This window comes from Sorghum bicolor, chromosome 7, assembly GCF_000003195.3.
Source record: "Sorghum bicolor cultivar BTx623 chromosome 7, Sorghum_bicolor_NCBIv3, whole genome shotgun sequence".
NCBI lineage: Eukaryota > Viridiplantae > Streptophyta > Magnoliopsida > Poales > Poaceae > Sorghum > Sorghum bicolor.
Window position 1 is genome coordinate 4,932,976 of NC_012876.2, and position 15,614 is coordinate 4,948,589.

At 44.5% G+C, this 15,614-nt stretch overlaps 2 protein-coding genes across 3 annotated transcripts; one reads left to right on the top strand and one right to left on the bottom strand.

Annotated features, from left to right (window-relative positions):
• LOC8069632 lies at window positions 2,866-5,599 on the top strand. Of its 2 annotated transcripts, none has more exons than XM_021464645.1 (3): window positions 2,866-3,417; window positions 4,124-4,445; window positions 5,142-5,599. In XM_021464645.1, the coding sequence occupies exons 1-3, from the start codon at window positions 2,866-2,868 to the stop codon at window positions 5,174-5,176; spliced, it is 909 nt and encodes a 302-aa protein (XP_021320320.1). In that variant the 3' UTR covers window positions 5,177-5,599. The 2 variants fall into 2 exon arrangements, with proteins under 2 accessions (XP_021320320.1, XP_021320319.1); XM_021464644.1 differs by having other exon boundaries at window positions 2,866-3,405; window positions 4,109-4,445.
• On the bottom strand, window positions 9,146-14,484 carry LOC8069633. Its single transcript, XM_002445049.2, has 4 exons — window positions 14,317-14,484; window positions 11,518-11,916; window positions 10,499-10,841; window positions 9,146-9,621 (listed from the first exon to the last, which is right to left on the bottom strand). The coding sequence occupies exons 1-4, from the start codon at window positions 14,482-14,484 to the stop codon at window positions 9,575-9,577; spliced, it is 957 nt and encodes a 318-aa protein (XP_002445094.2). The 3' UTR covers window positions 9,146-9,574.

Genomic DNA, 15,614 nt, shown 5'->3' on the forward strand with positions numbered 1-15,614 from the left:
GTTTTTTATTTATTCTTTGCTCTAGATTTTATTTTTTATTTATGTTATTTTATTCATTTGTTTTTATGTATATTATAATATCAATACCATGAACCTAAAATTATAATACTGTTATTTTAACCAAGAACATTTTTTGTTATAAGAACGGAACATTGTTTTCTGAGCTTAGAGCACCATCTCTGCTCAGAAAAAGAAAATGTTCTATCTTCGTAAGATAAATATTCATTAATAAAATTTTATTTAAATATACTCATGTGAGATCTTATTTTGAAAGATTTATTGCAAGAAACTTGATATTGTAATCGAAATTTAGTTTAAATGTTTGGTTTAAAAGTTATATTTTTTTGTTAGAAACTATTGTATGCGTGTGAGCTGAGGTGGCGAGGGCCCGTGCGAACTGACCGATGGCTGTCAGGTCCTGCTGCAAGGTCTGTGCGTGTTGTGTGCTGCATCATAACTGGCGCGGGCTCATAAATTTAATTGGGCGGGAATACGCGAGTTGCTGTTCGTCCAATCGAACCTTAGCACTCCCCCTAATTTGGTGTTGCGCTCCGCCAATGCTTGGGATCCATTTATTCATCTGAAATTTCTTCAATTTAGTGTATGACATTCAAACTCTAGATAGTTGGTACATATTAAATTCAGACAATCTCAAAAATTAAATATGGGCTAATTTGTTTTTTTTTTGCTTTATCTGAAATTTCTTGAGTTAGTACATATTAAGTTCTTTTTTTATTTGTATTTCTTTGGTTGCGCCAAACCCAAACCCAAACTTGTTGATTATAATGTCATGCTTGGAGAAATTACATATTCATTTTAAGTAAGTATTAGCAAATATGCCCATGCGTTGCAACGGGAGAAAAACATCAAATAGATGTTACATATTTATCTATATTTATTTTTCCTAAAATTTAAAGTCTATAATTTATTTTATTGATAACCATGAGATCTATGGTATTAGATAGTTAATATTTACAATAATAGATATATTTATTTAATAATAAAAATAAAAATTAGTCAAATCTTATGTTACTCTAATATTACCTCTTAATATACCTTAGTATTATATTACAACATGAGAAGTTTGTTGCTAGCTTTATTTTTTATTTAGATTAGGATTTCTACGAAATATGATATATTAGTTAACTTTATGTAGATTATGAACACATGGGCTTATAAAGGATTAGGATTCCTATGAAATATGATATATCAGTTAAACGTATGTAGATTACGAACACATGGGCGTATGAAGTATTCATATGACATAACAACACATCGTGCAAAGGTAGTGGAAGCTTCCTCAAGCATAAATTTAGGTAAATTAGTAAATCAGTGAGATATGCGGAATGGTGCTAAAACTTTTACCACGAATTAAGCATCACATTAAATAGGCTATCATAAAATTTTTATAATAATTGGAGCAGATAACTACAATTTCAATTTTGACACTAAAAAGCATAAGCAAACATCTCCAACAAAAAAATGTACTAAAATTTATGACATTTTTGTTTACTGCATGGATCTACGTATGTGAAGCTAAACAAAATTTGTTTTGTAATTTTTAGATTTTTCTATGAATTACTACACATTTATCAATTTTCAACCAATCAATTTTACACTAAAAAGCATAGGCAAGCATTTCCAGCAAAAAAAATATACTAATTTGTGATATTTTTTGTTTACTGCATGGATCTACATATGTGGAGTTGAACAAAATTTGTTTTATAATTTTTAGATTTTTCTGTGAATTACTAAACATTTATCAATTTTCAACCGATTTAAAGAATAAAAGAAGAATAAACTGATTGGATAAACATTTTGCACCTAAACCCCTATATTTTTCTTATTTGACATGTATAGGAGATTTTGCCGTGGAAACCCTAGAAATTTTTTTATTTTATTTTTCTCTTCTATTCGTTCCGGACGGAGGCAAATCGAGGTGGACACTGTGGAGGCTTTGTACTTAGGCCCCTATATTTTCCTTATTTGGTGTATATAGAAGATTTTGCATTGGGAACTCTATAAAAATTTTTATTTTGTTTTTCTCTTCTACCGGTTCAGGACGGAGGCGGACAAAACGGAACGGGAGGCGAACAGACACGGGAGGCGGACAAATTATTGGGGAACTGAAATTTTCATGATTAAGTATTAGAGAAGAAAGACTATGTGATGACATTTGTACAAATATATCTAAAGGGTATTTGTGTCTTTTCAGCCTTTTAAATCTTCTTCACGAGAACATAGGCAAATGGAAGCTTGAGATTCTAAAAATAAAGGTAAGTCTACAAAGTTAAGAAATAGAGCCAGACATGTAGTTAGAGTTGGAAACGAAGACAGTAATGCAATTGACCCTTTTTAACAAGGTAGAAGAATTCATCCTTGTTGGCTGAGAACTTTGAACCTCGGCTTTGTCGGTGAGGTATTTTTTTTTAAAGAAAAACGAAAACCAGCTTTAAAATCAAAAGCAGGATACATGAAGTTTGTTACTTAGGCTTTGCAACCAGAGCGCTACAAAGCCATTTCGCAAGCAACGGCCAAACTCGGCAAGAAAGCTCGCAGGCCGAATCAACCAAAGCAGCTAGCAGGCCACCTGAAACTTGATCATCTCATGCTGAGCTGGCAGCAGCAGGTCAGGGTCAGGCGAGTTCGCCGGTTGGCCCGGGCGCAGAAATGGCCCCCACATGTCAGTGAAAGCAGACACGAGAGCGCAACCGACGTACGCACGCTCCCGGGGCCTTGAAATACCGACCCCGTCTCCGCCGCCGCCTTGCCCAAACGTAACCCAACGAACACCTGCTCTGCTCTCGCCGGCCGCTCCTCGCAACAGCCCGGCGGTCACCACCACCAGTCCACCACTACCAGGCAATGGACCTCTTCCCCGACGGGGCCTTCGTGCGGCTGCGGAGCCGCGCGATCAGCTGGAAGTACCTCCACGCCGACGGGGACTGGGCGGGGGTCTCGCTGCGCCGGTGCGGCCGCGTCCCATCCCTGGAGGCGGTGTGGCGGGTGGAGCACTGGGTGCACGAGGGGGTAACCTACCTCCGCCTCCAGAGCGCCGCCTACGGCCGCTACCTCGCGCTGTCGGGCGAGGATGCGGGCGAGGATGCGCCGTCCGGGCACCTCGGCCTCAAGGCCGCCCAGCGCGACATCGACGACTCCACCATGGTGAATTTCTTGTCGTGGAGGTGGAGGGTCGAGAGGGTGAAGCCCTTGAAGAACTACGTCCGCCTGCGCCACTTCAACCGCGACCTCCGCGCCAACGGCAGGCTCCTCATGTGGAACAACGGCGTCACCGTCGACTTCAACCTAGCCCGCCGGCTCAGCACCATGATGCAGTGGACGGTCCACCCCGTCGCGGCAACCTCGGTACCGCTACCCTTTCCAGCTGCACCTCCGGCGCATCAGGTGCGTGGCTTCGTCGCCATCCTTTCTCCTTCCTCGCAATCGCATTGCATTGGAATTGGAATGCAACTCTCCTCGATCGGTTTATATATAGTTCCTTGCATTGCTTTACTTGGAACGCCAATCATGGATGCATTCTGTCTGAAACTGTTGATTTCTTCCGATACAAGACAAGACTACTGAACCTGTTAATTCTCTTCTTCCTGAGCATCTGGTTTTAACTGTAGCCCGCGAAACACTTTTCACGTGGTTTCTCGATTACCTTCTTGTGCCTCTGCATCTGGTTTGTGGCCATATTACTCCACAAATTACTGTCTATTCTAGATTGTGGCCACTTCGATCGCTTTACGAACTTATCTCTGTCATTCCTTAAAACCGCGTTAAATCATCGTACGCAGGGATCGAATCCTAGTTCAGGTCACAGTTGGAGTTCTTTGTTAAATGTGTACTTAAATGATTTGCGCTATTTGATTTTGCTCATCTGGTACCAGATCGATCTCAATTTTTTTTCCTGATTTCTGATCTTACCGAAAGAATTTGGTCTCTGAATGAACATTCTGTTGTCAGTACAATGTGTATTCAGACATGCTTATTCAGTTACCCGCTATATATTGTAACAGATTCAGGGAGTTTTTACCGCTGTTGTTCCGAAAGAATTTAGTCTCTGAATTTACCCTCATGCTGTTTGATTTCTTTTCCGAAACAGATTCCATTGCAACAGATTCCGCTGTTGTTGTGGCGGCGCATCTGGCGCGGGCGTCAGCTTCCGGTTCCGGCGCGGACGATCCGGCACGTGCGGGCGAGCGATGAAGGGAACTTCGACCAGAACCATCTCAACTGGCGCGCATTCGGTATCTACGACCACTCCGTGTTCAACCTGAGGACCCAGCTGGGGCAACTTCAGCATGACTGGAACGGGGACATGTTCGGCTTCACGTTGTGCATTCGGCCCGGCTTGAATGGACGGCTAATGCCGCTGGTCACGGACCTACCTCGCAGCTTAGATCCCATGTACATCGTCGTCCTCAGGACCGGATCACCAGGTGAGTACTCTGCAAATTTCTCAGCGGTTTATGCAGCACTTGTTACCTGCTGTGTTCTCACAGTTTCAGCAGTTGAGATGTTTAAAGTTTTCTGGCTCAAGTTCGGCTCTGAATTTGTTATGCAAAGAGATCAGTAAAACAATATATGAATTGTAGATTTTGAGTAGAGCATAGTGTCATACTGACAACAGGAAATGTAACTTGCTTGCTGTTTTTCATTGCCCTGATGTTCAGAGAAATCCTGTAGTTTGATTTTAAACAGTTGTTATCTGTAGTATCCTCTTCTTGGCCTTTTGTGGTTTTACATTTTACTAGTCAACTCCGTTTGGCTAGGACTCTAAAGCATGCTGTAGGTAGCAGCAGGAGTTGATTGGAAATAGCCTCATTCTCATGTTTGTAGTGTCCATAGTGCCACATAGGATTTAGCAGTCCTTTGACAGATTCTTGACTTGGTCCAAATTGTCCAATCACATTTCTTACCATGGTGTGGTCAGTTCAGAAATTCACTTGTTCCCATAATCTGATCTCTAGTTCAGATAATTCAATTGTTCTGCTTGTTAGCCGATAGTGTTTATCTTGGAGCTTTTTGTGTACTCTTATCTATTTTTATCCACTATTGATTACTTCTCACTGCTGTAATACCCATGATATGATGCCTAGTTATCTCATTGGTTTTCTTTTTTCTTGTGAATTCAGCTGCTGCGGCATTAGTGTATCCAGTACTACTATAGAGGAGTACGAGAGCGGAACTTCTGACAGCATCGAAATTCATCTCTTCGGGAACCAAAAGAATTTAAGCCTTGCTGCCCCTGATACTGTGACATGAGAATTGACTCATAGTTTCTGAAAATTTTGCAACTCTTCTGTAATGATGGATAGATTTGATGCGGTCTGCTGATCGGAAGCGTTCTAAGATAGCCTTTCAGTTTGAGAACATAAACTTTCTGAAAGCGTTATGCGGAAATAATGATGAACGGTTCTGCAAAGTAACATTGGTTGTAGTTACCAACATCATCTCTGTTGGGTGATGGACTGATGGCAAGAATAGATGTGGCTGATTTTGCCCGTACCTTGATCCTGATACATCAAAACAGTAGAATAAATGCTATTTGAGTTCGGTTTTTAGTCATGCACTGAAAATCGGGGTTGCATCATTTGTGTGCTGATACATGACATCCTCCTCTTTGTTTCTTGATATTTTCAGCAAATGGTTGAAAGTTTAGGTTGTAGAATGGTCAGTCCAGTGTGCATCTTTGAAACAAGCAATCCTTCCTGCAACTCTGCTCTTGAACCTCCCTGTTTGTTTGTTTGTTTTGTTTTGTTTAAGAAACTGAACCTCCCTGTTTCAAGTTGGGGTTTCTTGGTTCTGTTGCCAAATTTCTGTCAGGGTTGTGACCTGCTGCCTCTATTTTTTATTTCAAAACTTGGTGAGTGTCCATTCTCTACAATGGGATCTTATAACTCCTAGAGTACAATGTTTTTGTTTCTTATCCCAGGATCGTTAACGTTTTTCTTATCCGCTAATCAGATCACAGTATCACACACAACTGCACATGTTGCGTACTCGCTTTGTGCAGCACATATAATGTACAGATTCAGTTTTTTCCCCAAATACATCTCTGTCACGAAGAATAATTATCCCACTATTGTCCAATTCTCAGTTTCTTTTAAATTCTTTTTAATGGTCCAGTTTTGAATTCCATGGCTTATATAGTTTCTTTGACGATTCTCCCTCCACTTTATACTGACCATGAATGAAGAATGAAAATTTTCACTCTTTTAATCATTCAGATTTTGGACACAACATATAATAGTGGGGAAGAAAAGAATGATATATACTTAGCGGCGGCGGCGGCGACGTCCTCCAAACAGTAGATGTGGCTGATTTTGTCCATACCTTGATCCTGACATATCAAAATAGTAGAGTACATGTTAATTGAGTTCAGGTTTTAATCATGGACTGAAAATCGTTGTTGCATCATTTGTGTGCTGATAAAGCTAACAGGACAACATTCTCTTCGTTTCTTGATATTTTCAGCAAATGGATGAATGTTTAGGTTGTAGAACCCAGTCCAGTGTGTATCTTTGAAACAATCCTTCCTGTAACTCTGCTCCTGAACCTCCCTGTTTCGAGTCGAAAATTTTTTTTGGGGTTCTGTTGCCAAATTTTTGTCAGAATTGAGACCTCCTGCCTCTTTTTTATAATAAAATAAATTGGTAAGTGTCTATTTTTTTTTCAAAACTTATAAGTGTCCATGCTTTATAGCGGGATCTTAATTCCCACACCTTTTAAGACAATTTAAAAGAATACTCAAATGACGCATGTACCCATAGATTAAATCCAATTAAAGAGTTTTTCCTCAAGTTATGGTTTTGTTTTTAACAAAATTTGCCAATTCTGAACATAAGCACCATATAAAATGCATTATATTTTAGTATAAATTTTAAAAATCCATAATGCACTATTTCTAGGATGGAGGGAGTTGAATGTAATGTTATGTTGCTCATCCTAGGATCGTTAACATTTTTCTCATCCCCTAAGCAGATCACGCACAACATACATGTTGTCATATACCGTACATATTCAATCTTAATATTTTGTTTTCGTTTTCCAAATATATCGTTGTCATGAAGAATAATGCAAATTTGGTGTTTTCCTCCCTATTCTAGAGTGCAATTGTGAGTTATTACCTGTACTCTTTTTAACGCTGTGATTTAGTTGTGCCGTTGCAGTTTTGAATTAAAGTTCCCATTTAGCCTTGGTTTGTACCGGTGTTAAGTGATAACTATTGGTAGATTAAATAGTGCAAAATAGAAAAAAAAAGATGCTCATGCGAAAGGATAATAATAACTTTAAGTTGTCTCTTTCTCCATGGCTACCCTCACCCTGAAATCACTATTGAGCACGTGTGCGTTGCTAGCACTCAGCAACAAGGTCTCCATTTCCGATGACAGTTAGGGTTTCGATGGAGTGTCTTTGTGCCTGATAGCCTTAGAAGAGGAGGGGCTCGGGGGCACCAGGCGACCCGAAGGTGGTGGTGGTTCATTGTGCAGCAAGCGAGGTGACCAGTGCGCTACCGAGCGGGCAGCGAAGTAGGTATGGAGGATAGACTTTGTGAGCCAGGGTGGGTGCCTGCGGAGACTCGGCACTGGCAGGTGTCATGGCCTAGGAGTGGTCGCAATAGCGACTAGTGGAGGCACGGTGCCTGCGGAGACTCGGCACTGGCAGGTGTCATGGCCTAGGAATGGTCGCAATAGCGACTAGTGGAGGCACCTTCATGGTGGCCGGCGGCAGGTTCAGCGGCGCTACGTGTTGAGATCCTACCGGTGACCGCACGACTTCTCATCGCCGAATGGCTGCTGGTCCCCACCGCATAGTGAAGAGAGGAGCAGTGTGCCTCCCCAACTGCCACTGTTGCAAGCTTTGAGTTCGTCACCCGCGAGGGGGAGAACATTCTCGCCACCTGCGAGGTTGGGGGATGACAACGACGTGGCGAATGAGGTTGAGGTCCTCCGTGCAGTGAAGCACAACTTGGAGGAGCCGCAAAGGGGTATGGGGCTGAATTAACTATAGATCACACATCTCCCGCACCTGCCAACGCGTTAGGAAGCCACACACTACAACATGTAGCAGCACTGTCGCCGACACATGGCAAATAGTCTTCTGACTCGGCTTGTCTCGTGCGATCTCCTTTATCTTCTCGGTCTGCTGCAAGGCGGCTGCTGGTGCAGATAGCTAGTCTGTAGTGATGACACGTGCCATCGGTACGCTACCATGTCACATAAGGATCAACAGCAGCAAAAGTAGTGCTGTCAGCATGAAGTAGGCGATGGAAGTTAGGACAAATCTGCAGTGGAATATGGCATGGAGATAGATGTTGTCCCATACCCCTGTAATTAAGTTGCAGTGGAACCCCGAAAACATGGTGGTGATCGTTGGCGGTCGAGATTCTAGGACCTCCAAGTGGGAGAAGACGACGCCATGGCTGGGCAAGGTTGTCCAACGCCTTGGCATAGGATCCAGCGGTGGTGGCGGTGGCCCCTTCATCTTCTTGTCGCCCTCATCAGAACCTGGTATATCTGATACCATATGTTATAGCACCGGTTAGGGTTGAGAGTGAAAGGGGGTCGGCCGGGGCTTTGCCCATGACCGAGCAAGAGGGAAGCCATTTTCTTCTAATTCCTACTTGAGATCGATGCATCTCTCCTTATATTTTGGACGCAACCCCTCTCCTTATATTGACAAGCATACTTGACCCCTAAGTAAGAAGCCCTTCACCCTAACACTAATGGGCTATATTGCCAACCTAGACCCGATAGGCCCATTACATAAGCCTCTAATAGAAACTATATAAGCCATGAAATTTGAAAATGGACAATTGAAGATAATTAAATAACAATGAGAATTTGACAAAAGTGGGATAATTATTCTTCTTGACAGAGAAATACTTGGGAAAAAAATTATTAAGACTGATTTTGTAAGTATATGTGCTGCACACACAACATGTGGAGTCACGTGTGATCTGATTTGGTGATGAGAAAACGTTAACGATCCTGGATGGAAAACAAAAACATTGCATTCTAGGAATTAAAGATCCGTTGCAGACCAAGGATACTCACCAATGTTTTGAAAATGAAAAATTTGGCATTTTGCATTTTGGATTCTATGGGGAACTAAACACATTCATTCGCTAAAAATATCAAGAAACGAAGAGAAGGATGTCCTGTTAGCTTTATCAGCACACAAATTATGCAACCAAGACTTTCAGTCCATGACTAAAAGCTAAACTCAATTAACATTGCCATCTGACGTGTCAGGATCAAGGTACAGGCAAAATCAGCCAGATCTATTCTCGCCATCAGCTCATCAACCAACAGAGATGAATACGGTAACTACAACCGATGTTACTTTGCAGAACCGTTTACCATTGCTTCCACACAATGCTTTCAGCAGTTTTATGTTCTGAAACTGAAAGGGTATTTCAAAGTGCTTCGGGTCAGTAGTGCACATCAGAGCTGCTGAATTTTCACAAACTATAAGCCAACTCGCATGTCACAGTATCTTAAATGCTTTTGGTTCCCGAAGAGATGAATTTTGATGTTGTCCGAAGTTCCGCTCTCGTACTCCTCTACTGTACTGGTGCATCTATCTGGGGATATACTAATGCCGCAGCACCTGAATTCACAAGAGAACAAAGAAATCACTGAGATAATTAGGCATCATATCATGGATATTACAGCAGTGAGAACTGAGAACTATGCAATAGTGGACAAAAATGGATAAGAGCAGACAGTCAGCTCCAAGATTAACACTTTTGACTAGCAAGCAGAACAATTGAAATCTCTGAACTGGAGATCAGATTATGGGAGCAACTGAATTCCTGAACTGACCACCATGGTAAAAAATGCAATCGGACAATTTAGACCAAGTTAAGAATCTGTCAAAGGACTGCTAAAGCCTATGTGGCACTGTGAACACTACAGACATGAGAATGAAGCTATTTCCATTCAAAACATTATGTAATAAACACATTATGGATCCGGTAGTTAGGTGGTTGCCTTGTGCGTTCGTTGGCCCCTCGCCACTGACGCCAAGCTCTCTTTTGTTGTTTTCAAACTCCAATTCCTCTTAATGAAAAACGGGTACAATGCCCGATCAAGGAAAATAAGCTATTTCCATTCAACTGCTTCTGCTATCTACAACAGGTTTAGATTAATCCTAACCAAACGAAGTAAACCATTACACCTCAAGCACAAGTTGACTATAAAATGTAAAACCCAAAACAAGCCAAGAAGACTAGAAGAGGATACTACAGACAGCAACAATTCAAAATTAAACTACAGGCTATGGGAAAATAGCAGGCAAGTTACGTTTCCTGTTGTCAGTATGACACTATGCTCTACTCAAAATCTATCATGCTGATATTTTTTTAATGATTTCTTTGCACACTGCCTTTATTGCACACTGAAAACTTTAAACATCTGAAATGCCGAAACTGTTAGAGCAGATAACAAGTGCTGCCAGACTGCTGAGACATTTGCAGAGTAGTCACCTGGTGATCCGGTCCTGAAGACGACGATGTACATGGTATCTAAGCTGCGAGTCAGGTCGGTGACCAGCGGCATTAGCCTCCCATGCGAGCCGGGCCGCATGCACAACGTGAAACCGAGCATGTTCCCGTTCCAGTCATGCTGAAGTTGCCCCAGCTGGGTCCTCAGGTTGAACACAGAGTGGTCGTAGGAAGCGAACGCGGACCAGAGGGTATGGTCCTGGTTGAACTCCCCTTCCTCGTTCGCCCGCACGTGCCGGATCGTCCGCGCCGGATGCTGATACACCCCGGGGCCGCGGTTCCCGGTGCGCCGCCGGAACAACAGGCCACGGCGGCCTCCCTGAATCTGTTGCAGTGGAACACTTGTTTAGGAAAAGAAAAAGAAATCAAAACGGCTAGACAGCAGCGGTAACTGAAAGAACATGTCTGAATCTGAATACACATTGTACTGACAACGGAATGTTCAGAGACCAAATTATTTCGGAATTTCTCACAGAAATCCGAAAGAACCATTGCGATCGATCTGGTATGAAACGAGCAAGAGCAAACACCAAATAGCTCAAATCATTCAAGTGCACATCATAACAAAGTGACCTCAACCAGGGGTTTCTCTCCATACCATGATTCGACTCTGAAATAATGATTTACAGATAAATTTGTAAAGCGCAGGAACCACAATCTACAATACACAATAATTTGTGGATTAATGTGCTCAGGATGCAGAGGCACAAGAACGTAAACAAGACACCATAAAGTGTTTCGCGCGCGGGCTAATATTATACAGAATTAAAACAGATTCAGTTGTCTTTGTATCGGAAGAAATATGAACAGCTTCAGACTTAGGCAAGGACAAACGCAAAGATTCCGAAGCAATAATCCGGATTTTTGTGGGAAGGCGAGCGAGAATCAAAACCGACGGATCCATGACTGTGGTGTTCCAATCCAAGTAAAGCTATCTAGCCGAGGTGAGTTCCATTCCAATGCAATGCAAGAGAAGGAGAAAGGATGGCGAAGCCACGCACCTGCAGAGGCTGATCACGTGGTGCTTCTGGAACTGGAAGGGGTAGCGGTGCCGGGGTCGCTGGGACGAGGTGGACCGTCCACTGCATCATGGTGGTGAGCCCGCGGCGGCGTCGGTTGCGGTCGACGGTGACGCCGTTGTTCCTGGTGAGGTACCTGCCGTTGGCGCGGAGGAGGAAGTGGGAGTCGGCGTAGCGCAGGCGGACGTACTCCTGGTTGGGGTCCACCCTCTCGGCCCTCCACCACCACAGGTAGGCGTTCAGCAGGTTGTTGGGCGGCTCGTTGCGGTCGACCTGGACGGAGCGGCGGCCGCGGTGGCCGGGCAGCGCCCTGTAGGGCGAGAACGAGAGGTAGCGGCCGTAGGCGGCGTTCTGGAAGAGGAGGAAGATGACCCCCTCCTCCTGGTTCACGGGCAAGTGCTGCACCCGCCACACCGCCTCCAGGGGTGCGACGGTGCCGAGCCGGCGCACGGAGACCCCGTACCAGTCCCCGTCGGCGTGGATGTACTTGCTTGTCGCGCGACTCTGCAGCCGCACGAAGCCCCCGTCGGGGAAGAACTCCATCGCCTGGTGGTGGTGGTGGTGCGGCGACGGCAGACGATCGCCGGGCTGTTGCGAGAGCAGAGCAGGTGTTCGTTGGCACGGTTGCGTTTGGGCGGCACGGCAAGGCAGCGGAGCCGGGGTATTTCAATTTCAAGGTGACGAGGGTGGTGGGGGACTGGGGGCGGTTGCGCTCGGCCTGCTTTTTCACTGACATGTGGGTCCATGTGATGGGCCCAGACACGAGCGCTCCAACCAGCTGGCGACGGCTTCTCTGCTAACTCTCTCAGTTGGAATTCGGAAAGATCCATTGCGGCGGCATCCCGAGCCCAGCCCGCACGAGCTCAGCTCACCGAGCCCACCGGCGACGGCGAGGCGGCGACCAGCACGAGTGGATCCAGTGGGTGTGAGCAAGCCGGCGAGGTTTTCGTCGTCCGCTGGCCGTGCTTGCTAGGGGCTAGCCTGACACCACCAACGGATCGACGCGCGCCGGCGTGACGCTCGGACTACGACGGCGATGTGGCCATGTGTGTCCGCCGCTGCGGCTTCTCCAAATGATTCGGCCGTCGAAGCTTGTTGCCGAGTTCTGCAGAGGCTGTGTAGTCTGTAGATCAATGGAACAGCGATGTAATGTTGCACTGGTGGCAGCAACGTGTTGTTTCAGGCAGTGTGCAGTGCAGTTGACTGACATGGCTGAGTTTTTTTAGAGCAGTAGTTGTGTGGAACAGATGATCAGTTACAAATACAACTCTGACTGAATTCGTTCTTCCAAATTCCTTGCTTCTGTTACCATGGTGAATCTATTTTTCAGTCGCGAGGAGTTTGCATGATTAAGACATCTGTGCTGAAGAAACTATCTTCCCTGTTTCTTATCTATTTTTAAATAATGATGTGAAAAATATATTTGTTAATATTGAATTAAGTGTACTGTTATTTTTTTCATGCTATTTATGCATTGTGTCTAAAATCTGAATGATTACAAGAGTTGAGAAATTTTTTCATTCTTCATGGTCAGAATCGAGTGGAGCGAGTACACAACCTGTGCAGTTTTGCGTGATCTGGTTAGGGGATGAGAAAAACGTAAACCAGCCTAACTATCTCCAACAATCGTCACCCAAAATACAAGATCCATTTGTCCTTTGGGTAGCGCTACAGGTAAAAGGTTCCATACCTATTTTTAGTCTTCTCCAACAACAAGACCTAAAAGACAACACTCTCTGCAAATGGGTCTCGAGGAGAGAGGATACCCAAATTTGGGTTATGCCTCTCTTGATACCCAAAATGGATCTTCTATATTGATACTCTGTTGGAGGCTATAGGTATTGTGTTGAAAACCTATTTTGGGTTTGAGTTCCCAAATGGGTCTCCTATTGGAGACAGAGAAACACTAACATTGCATTCTACTCCTAGGAATTAATATCCCGTTGCAGAGAATGGGCATTCACCATGTTTTGGAAAAAGGCAAATAGAGGCAGGAGGTCACAAGCCTGAAAGAAATTTGGCAACATAACCAAAAAGATCCGAATTGAAACAGGGATGTTCAGTTTCTTTCCAAAAAACAGGGAGGTTCAGGAGTAGAGTTGCAGGAAGGATTGTTTCAAACATGCACGCTGGACTGACCGTTCTACAGCCTAACCTTTCACTCATTTGCTGAAAATATCAAGAAACGAAGAGAAGGATGTCATGTTAGCTTTATCAGCACACAAATGATGCAACCAAGATTTCAGTCCATGACTAAAAGATAAACTCAATTAACATGTATTCTATTTTTTGATGTGTCAGGATCAGGGTAAAGGAAAAATTAACCAAATCTGTTCATGCCATCAGTTCATCACCCAACAGAGATGAAGAAGGCAACTACAACCAATGTTACATTGCAGAGCTGTTCAGCAATACTTCCACATAACATTTTCACCAGTTTTATGTTCTGAAACTGAAAGGTTATGTCAAAACACTTCCGATCAGTAGAGCATCAGATCTAACTACCATTACAGAAGAGCTGAAGAATTTCAGAAATTATGAGCCAATTATCATGTCACAGTATCAGGGGCAGCAATGATTAAATGCTTCTGGTTCCCGAAGAGATGAATTTCAATCTTGTCAGAAGTTCCGGTCTCGTACTCCTCTACGGTGCTGGTGCTGTGGTGCATATATCTGGGGATACACTAATGCCTCAGCAGCTGAATTCACAAGAGACAATGAAATCAATGATATAATCAGGCATCATATCAGGGATATACAGTTCTGGAGGAGGAGGAAGACGTGGCCCCGGCTCGACACCCAGTGCTCCACCCGCCACACCGCCTCCAGGGATGGGACGCGGCCGAGCGGGCGCAGGGACACCCCCTCCCAGTCCCCGTCGGCGTGGATGTACTTGCGGTTCTGGCGGCTCTGAAGCCGCACGAAGCCCCCGTCGGGGAAGAATTCCATCGCCTAGTGGTGGTGGTGGTGGTGCGGCGACGGCAGAGCAGATGATCGCCGGGCTGCTGCGAGGAGGGGATTCGGAAGGGGAGGGAGCGGCGAGAGCAGAGCAGGTGTTCGTTGGGTCACGGTTACGTTTGGGCGCCACGCCAAGGCGGCGGCTCCGGGGTATTTCAAGTCCCTGGGTCCTGGGAGCGTGCGTGCGTACGCCGTACGTCGGTTGCGCTCGTGTCTGCTTTCAGTGACATGTGGGGCCATTTCTGGGCCCGGACCAACCAGCGAACTCGCCTCGCCTGCTGGCTGCTGCTGCCAGCTCAATCATAAGCCTATGCCTGTTATCAACTCTGTCAACAGAAAACACAAGAGAATTTAGGATAACTACAAACAGTGTTGCTGTGAAAGATTGTTAAGGCCATGAGACGATCAAGTTTCAGGCAGCCTGCTGCTTTGGTTGATTCGGCCACCAGCGAGCTTCTTGACGAGTTTGGCTGTTGCTTGTTTAGTTCAAGGAAGCATCTCTCAGGTTCGGCAACTACTTCAAAGGTTTCAGCGCACCATGCCAGAGAGTACGAGAGATTTAAACTTCTCAGCATCTCTGAAACAATCTTTAGCATCGGCGCTTACCGTGTATTTGATTTGATCCCTCCACCCCATATTTAATTTTACAGCTGTCTAAATTAATATGTACCAAGCATCTAGAGCCTGAAAGTTCAGATACAAAACTGAAGAAATTTTAGATAGTTAGAGAGGAATCATCAGTTTCCAGATGCTGATAAAAACAGTTGAGATCCAAAACCGTGCGGTGTCCAAATGCTGCTGACTGCGATTCAGGAGGAGGTTGAGGCCTGGTGCAGTGGTGCTTGGCGCCGTTGGCGGGCTACAGGCAGGTGACGGCACTTGTCGCGTCCTTCTAAGTGTGCTGCCTGCGTCGTGTTTTCAACTGTTTTTTTTTTAATCACAACCACGTGTCTACTTCTTTTGGAGTTTCGGTAATCTAGGATTACCGTCACCCCAACGCTTTGTAACAAAACTCCCTTCTGCTTAATGAAAAACATGCCTAGGCATGATCGCTAAAAAAAATCCTGAAGATCAGATGCTGCACACACTTCAGCACCACTGATATCCAAATGTTTGGGAGG